We start from the raw sequence: 7,693 nt of genomic DNA on the forward strand, positions 1-7,693 counted from the left end.
GAGCAAGGCTAGCACTGAATGTTTTGACCTAGCTAGGAGTGGCCCTATGGAGGGCAGAGGGGCAGAGTTGACCCGCAGTAGGCTGACATGATAGGAATCTAGCAAAGGAAAACTATGGTAAGTAAAAGATATTTTTTTTCCAAATCATAAACAACAAAAAGTGTTTTGATCATAGAAAGGTAAGTTGTTTAGGGCAGAATTGGCTTGTTACACAACAGCTGAGGCTAGACTCCTACTACCAGTTTAGAAAATGTTTCATGTGCAGTCCATAATCCCCCTTCCTTTGAATAATGAATAGAGAGTTTATAGAATAATATACAGCCATTGGTATTTGTCTTTGTGTAAATTTTATGATTTTTGTTTAAATGTCTTTGTCCCAGTACAGAAACAATTCTCAGATTTGGATAAAAAGTGCCAATATGACATTCAAGATGGTGATGTCCAGTAGCACACTCACAGAAGGATACTTTCACAGAAGCTTGGCATACACAGATAATCTTGCACGAGTAGGTCAGAAACCATTGGCCCTATATTCCTCCCAGTGCAGTTCCTTTAAAGCTGGAGAACTCTGTAACATTTGAATTGGCATTTAAGTTTTGTGGCACCTCCTGTTCACAGTGCTTTTGTTTGCAAAATTCCCTGCAAATATTTGATAAAAAGTAAATCTGCTTTTCATGCAAAGGTAATTTCCACAAGCTCTGGCACATTGGCAGTGTTTTATATTTGAATGGAGCAGCACAACAATGCAGAAACACAAGGTAATGCTATTTATGAAGGGTAAAGTACTGTGTATGCCATTTTATACGGTGAACATTGTTTCTATATGGTCTATTTTTTTTTCCAATTTATAAAAGTTTATTTATTTTTACATCTAGCCCTCCCACCTACCTTATTCCTCATGCTTACATCCTTACCCTACCCTCTACACATATTGCCAATTAAAAAAAATCCCTAAAGATTATTTGTAATTGGCAATGCCCCAAACTGTTCTGAAATGTCTGCAGAAGAAGTGGGAAAAGGAAAGCTGATATCATTGCTTACATGCAGACATCCTCCACAAGCACACTTTTTAATTATATATATATATATATATATATATATATATAATTTTTGCTTATACAGGTATGAAAACACCAACTTTCTCACATTTTAACCAAAAAAATCATTTGTTAGTTCTAGAATTTAACTAGGGTCAGTTTTAGGCATATGTGCAGGGCTCCAGTTGACAGAATGGCAAAGTGTGCAGGGTGCTGGAATGCTTTTTGAGCACTCATTTCATTATGTTAAATATATCTGCGGCTGACAAAAATTTTTGTTTGTCACATTAGACCCTGCCTAATATGTAGGCTTTGCTTTGTTACAGGCACTACCACTTGAATCCCAACATTTTACTTTAGCTATACCACAAGCTAAAATACATTGCTTTGCCTAAGTTTAACCGCGGCTGAGACCCAAATCATTACTTTATTTAAATGCAATGGCTTGCTTTAGGTTAAATCAGTAAAGGAGATCCTGTTTTATATGGTAGCCTTTTGTGTTTTTCCTTACCGAACAAAAACAGAGGCCTGCTCAATACATTCACCTTAGTAGAGACTACGGCTGCGTACACACTTGCAATAATTATCGTTGGACTAATGACCGTTCGTCCACTAATCGTTAACAAAAAAAGTGCACAACGACACCAATGAACGAGGATTGTCGCTGGAAATGAACGACCGTCCTGGCAGATATCTTTTTTTTAAGTGCAACACCCAAAAAAAAAAAAAAAAAAAAAAAAAAAGGTGCAGCACCGTCCCCTATATCTCTATCGCCTAGGCCAAAGGTAGGCAAACTCCGGCCTTTAGCCCGGATACGGCCTATCCAGTATTCCAGTCGGCCGAACGACTCCCTAGTTATTTATTGTTGGATTTGGCCTAATTGAATTGTTGCGTTGGACTCCTTGTTTCTTCTAGCCTAGTGTGTCTTCTTGACCTCCTGAAATGGCCTAGTAGTCCTAAAAGTTTGCCGACCCCTGGCTTAGACAATCGAGAATGAATGGGAGCGCAGAGCCTCCCGGGATACCTAGGTCACGCATCCTGGGAGGCTCTTGGGTGCTCCTTCTGCAAATGCCTGGCATTATGCAATGAGATCGGCTCCAGGACGACGTGGGACCTGATGCAGGACATGCCTGGATGGATCAGACTGCCCTGCCAAATTGAAGATGTGTATTTTTTTTTTTGGCAGTTTTTAGTTCAGTTCCTCTTTAAACTCTGCCCCTTTTTATCCATTATAGGGTTGTCCCTGAGTACCTGCAATCCTATTTTTATAGTTAAATAAGATTGTTTTTGTTCCTAATGGTGCAATGTATACCAACTTAGCTGGAAGATCAGCCTTCTACCTCCACCTGTCAGTGGATGACATGGGGACTTGGTATTCTGCAGCCAAACTGAGGAATAGCACAGGGATTCTACCTTAGTGAACAAAGGTCATACAAGGTAGGCTCCTGTGCTATGGCCTAAACCACCTACTCACCTAAATAAGTCTTCAAGGACAGCAAATGTAGCAGCAATGCCGGCAGCTCTGGACACTATTTTTTCTTAATAAAAAGATATCTGATGCTAGGTAAAACTTTTATATAAATTGGAACTGTTCCTACTGCTGAACAACAAATATTTCCTAATCGCAAATGGCCAATGTGTACTTACCCAAATCTCTGTGTGGATTTGTTTTTAACATCTGCAGTAACCTAGTATTAAACTTTGCCCCTGCACAAGCTTTCTGTATCAAGACCAGTTGTTCTTGTTCTGCAGAGTGCTGGACTGGCATCCAACCCCCTTCTGTAGTATGTGGACCAGCTCTCTGCACAGGCTATGTGAAGCCCACTGAAAGTGACTGCAATAAATAATAATTAAGACTTGGCTTTGCAAAGAATTTTGGTAAACGCAAAGGTGAATAATATATATATATATGTTTAAATAAATATATAAAGGAATGGGTGCAGGCAGGTTTTTTATTGCAAAACTGCAATTAACCTCCCTGGCGGTCTAATTATGTCAGTATTTTTATGTCAAAAGCGGTACATTGTTTTGCATGGAAATTGGTTGTTTAATATTTTAGGCCTGTAATTCTTAGGAATAACTCCCAGGTAAGATAAGTTAAATTTTTTAAATTTGTACAAACATAGGTACAATAATAGATAAACTTTTGGATTTAATATTTCTTATTTGGATTTATGTTTTTTTAACTATCACTTTGATTAATGTTTAAAAACAGATTTTTTAAAAACAGATTGTTAAAAACAATGTAACCTGCTTTTAAATTTCCCGCCAAGCTACAGCAGATTTAGTTCTGCGTTGAAAAAAAAATTGTGCCTGGAGTTCAGCTTTAAAGTCCAGTTGAAATTAGATAAATACATTCCAAGTACATCAAAACAAAAGTATACTATATATATATATATATATATATATATATATATATATATATATATATATATATTAAATGGCCATGGCCTGTGTAGATAAGCTTTTGCCTTTCCAGTAGATGCAGCAAAGCTGTAGGGAGGAAGGTCCAGAAAACCCCCTGCTGAATCAGATCCAGGGCAGAAGAGAGTATAAGCATTGGTAATTGCAGTGCTATGGGTCTTATAGGATTCTTTACATAGACTACTGCTTCTCTACAGAGAATTAGGGTTTAACTCTCCAGATGGTGGCAGAGAAATGTTTTCTTTATTCAGTCTGGGACTGCTTTGGAAAGAAAATGAAGTGTAAAACGTTAGACACTATTTGTTTTGATGGAATATATTTTGCAGATTTCACCTAAAGGTTCAGTTGGGATTTAAAGCCCTCTACATAAAAGTTTTCTCTGTTGCCTAAAAACAAAATAAAATAGAAAAAAAAACAAACACTTTTTTTGTCACACAACTTTAAGCTTTACATCATGGGGTTTCATTTATTTACATATAATACAGCTCAAGTAAATCCATGCAAACTTCCAGAGAACTACTGAAAACATCCCACCGATGTTGGTCAACAACAATAAATTATTTGCATGGCAGCCTGTGGGAGGGTGAGGTGAACATGCCAGCTGGATTTGTGTGAAATACCTCTATGCGGTAAAAGATGGTATCCAGGGAATACATGCACGACACGGTTCCTTGCTGTACCCATAACTGTCCATCTGGGGTGTTACTGGTCTCGTCTGACACAAAATACATTTATTCCCAGTTCAATCAGTCCTCCGATCAGTAGGATCCATAATGGAATAAACACAAAGCATAAATACATACTGGTGAATTGTTCCAGCATGGCACAAAGGGCAAGGCAAAATGCCAACTTCAGTAACATGGCTGTCAGATACCAGGACTTTTTCTTCATATTTTGAGCCCCATTCCTGGGATCATATCCAGATTTACATCGTCCGGCCATTTTGACAATCAGCATAACGAGTAGAATAGTGTCAAATATCCAGATAGGAATAAAGATGATAAACCAGTTCCATGGGGCCTTTTCATCCAACTTCAGCACCACCATGATAAGGAAAAGCAAACTAAAAAGCCAGGTGAGGAGAACTCTCTGTGCCAAGGACATTCTCATTTAAACTGATTTTAGGGGGTTTCAGAACCAAGATGAAGAGCTGTATTCCTAGAATGAAGCAGGGACATAACATAAGTGTAATATTCACACAAACAATATGTACGTATATGTGTCCTCAATATGTATGTATATTGGGAAAGAATTCCACACAGAAATAATATCTGCTCATTGCAATGTTCCACACTAAAAAATAAAGCAGATGTGTTTATTGGAAAAGTCTTTTAAATGCACACAAATGACCCCAATCAAGGGGCCAAAATAGTGCATATGGGAAGTTTTCCTAGCAGAGAATATACACGTTGTGCTGAATATATTTATTTAAAACACAGATATTAGCTAAATTTTTAAGGTTGCCTTTATAGAAATAACAGTAAATTAAGTATTCAGAAAGCATTCATATAAAAGTACGACAGCGACCTGTTACTTCCTAGACCAGCGGTCCTGAACCATGGACCACAAGAAAATTTTGGTGGTCCACAAAAAGCTTTGGATAAAACAAAAAAAATATTCTAATAAATTGTTATATTCTGAATGACAATTTTTGCCTTTATATTGCACTAAATTCACAAACTGTAATAGAGATGGAAAAACAAGGGAGGCAGAGCGTGACGTCAGTGTAGTGTTAAGTTGTATGGGGCGACCATTACCGAGCCGTACGCTTCAGTATTGTTTCCAGCATTACAACAGTCACCCTGCCCCGTGAATGCAGATTCTCATCCGATTGTTTTATTTTATTTATTTCTCAGATGCTCTTTTAGGTATGTATGACCTTATCTGTGTATTGTCTTTAACTGTTATATTTATTGGCATCAAATAGTTTAACTTTGATAACTATGGTTTTTCTTGTTTGGTCTTAGATTCCAATGAAATAAACAAATAATGAGTGAGAAAAATAAAACTAATATTTTGCATTTCTCTAGTAATACCAAAGATAATGCAATTAATGATAATAGTATGACTAGTAATACTTCTCTTACCCATGAGCTGAATAATGAATCAGAGCCTCCACAGTCCTCGTCAGCACCATCAGGAAGATCATTATTTTACAAATGTATTTATCTTTTTATAAAAAATCATATTATTGGTCCACGGGATTAAAGATTAATTTAGTGGTCTGTGAGGTCTGAAAGGTTGGTGACCGCTGTCCTAGACTACACAGTGTTCTCCCTAGAAATTACAGTATTTAAAGCTGGATGGGAAGAAGCTGTAGGCAGGTGGTGGCTCCTGTTTTGTGACCCACCTTTTCAGTAACCACTCAAAAACGTGCTGGGTGGTGCACCCAGCTAAAAGCAGCTGGGGAGAACACTGATAAATAACTAATATATACAAAACACATAATTCAGAAAGAATCTTAGTAATCATAGAGTTCTTAGTAACATAAAATATTTAAATTAAATCCATCAGTAATGTAAATTGTCCGGAAAACTCAAAAGAAACACGGGGCGCGTCATCCCAAGTGGCAACTCCAATGGTCAGGGGTACTGCAAGATGTATGGATTCCTAAATGCTTAGCACACTTCTAATGTGCGAGCTGTGTGTTTGGATTTTCTGTTTTTATTTTAATAAAGGGTTTTACGCTTTGTTAGCCCCATTCATGTTCTTCATTTGCACCAAAGCTTGATATAGATAGAGGCAGGAGATGTGTGCCCATATTCACCAGTAACTGTTTATAGAAATCAAATAAAAGGAAACACAACTTCTGCCTCCTATTGTGTGTTACTTCCCCCTTCTCCTAGATTGTAAGCTCTTTGGGGCAGGGTCCTCTCCTCCTGTGTCCCTGTCCATATTTGTCTGTCATTTGCAACCCCTATTTAATGTACAGCGCTGCACAATATGTTGGTGATATTTACATCCTAAGAATAATAATAATATTTATCAGCAGGACCAAGCAGTCTTTTTGTCCCAGGATTTCCTGCTGGAGTAGATTCCAGTTTTGTACCGTTAGGTTGCAGTTATTAGGAGTTGATATAGTTGGTTTTGTGTTCTATTATCACAAACCAAGCAACAGGAAACAACTGTCAGCCACAGAGCAATGTCAGATATTGTTTTATGGCTCAGCCTACAATACAACAGAGAGTTTCTCACCAAAAACCATTACTGTGCGCGGTTGTCTGTAGCCCAGCACATCCTCACATCATAAGGCGCTCTGCTTTACTGAAAGGAGTCCATCATTAGAAGCGCTCACCGACCATCAGCATCTCTTCCTGCTCTCCACCCTGACACCAACATCAGTGTGACAACTTCACGGACGCATATTAATGACGTCAAGATCCGGCGTCTACGTAATTTTACTATCAGTAAGAAATGAAAACTCTCTGAATAGATTGTATTCCAAAAAATAACAGATATTATTCGTTACAAAAGAAGAATGATAGTTGTTTTACAAGACAGTTTTTGGACTAAAATGTGTCTCCAATTCTGTAGTTTCTATTTCCCTTATTCAAGATGGCGCCAGATGACTTCGTGTTCATTGATAGACACCAGCGCGGCTGCCATATTTGTTTTGGAAAAAAAGCTTTTGTCCTTAAGCTGTAATACCCTGACGACCGTCAGATCGGCCTGCCCCCTGTGACGCGCTTCTCGTTGCTAGGGGGCGGTGACAAAGTCATTGCCTGTGGCGCTAGTGGCCTGGCTCTTGTCCCATGAGCTATAGGGAACGCGCACCGGGGGCGCGCAGACCAGGCACTCATGTTCCGGTGAAATTTAAACGGTTCCGTCCGGTGCTAGCGGCGGGAGAAGGAGAAGGTAGCGGCTCCAGGGCAGCAGGTAATTAGAGGAACACGCGGTAGACATCTGCTGTCAGTGTGTTTGTGCTGGGGACAGACAGTCAGCTCTATAACGGTGTATTGATGCCAGGATTATACCTTATGGGGCATGCAATGCCAAGGGTGACAGCTATGACAGGTCCTCTTCAGCACTGCCCATGTCATATAATCACAGCATTCTCTCCTCCCCCCTCCACTTTCCTAATGTGGTACCTTACTGCTGTGCAACATCTGCACCCAACAATGGGCTCTATACATATATATATACCTGTGAATACAGATCATCATATATATACCTGTGTATACAGATCATCATATATACATAAATATACCTGTGAATACAGATCATCATATATA

At 38.7% G+C, this 7,693-nt stretch overlaps 2 protein-coding genes across 2 annotated transcripts in view; one reads left to right on the plus strand and one right to left on the minus strand.

Moving 5' to 3' along the window:
- Positions 1-3,900: 3,900 nt before the first annotated feature.
- Positions 3,901-6,826, minus strand: TMEM60 (transmembrane protein 60). The gene is made up of 2 exons (XM_072401725.1): positions 6,657-6,826; positions 3,901-4,619 (listed from the first exon to the last, which is right to left on the minus strand). Exon 2 carries the CDS (start codon positions 4,569-4,571, stop codon positions 4,164-4,166), a length of 408 nt encoding a protein of 135 aa, XP_072257826.1. The 5' UTR covers positions 4,572-4,619; positions 6,657-6,826; the 3' UTR covers positions 3,901-4,163.
- A 366-nt stretch (positions 6,827-7,192) lies between these two features.
- The window catches only part of PHTF2 (putative homeodomain transcription factor 2), a gene marked incomplete in the record, with an annotated part of 66,974 nt that continues 66,473 nt past the window's right edge, over positions 7,193-7,693 (plus strand). Inside the window, 1 exon segment of the mRNA XM_072401727.1 lies at positions 7,193-7,337.

Source organism: Pyxicephalus adspersus, chromosome 2, assembly GCF_032062135.1.
Source record: "Pyxicephalus adspersus chromosome 2, UCB_Pads_2.0, whole genome shotgun sequence".
In the NCBI taxonomy this organism is placed as follows: domain Eukaryota; kingdom Metazoa; phylum Chordata; class Amphibia; order Anura; family Pyxicephalidae; genus Pyxicephalus; species Pyxicephalus adspersus.

Coding starts and splice junctions, on each gene's coding strand:
- TMEM60 (XM_072401725.1), bottom strand. CDS start 4,571: ATGAGAATGTCCTTGGCACAGAGAGTTCTCCTCACCTGGCTTTTTAGT.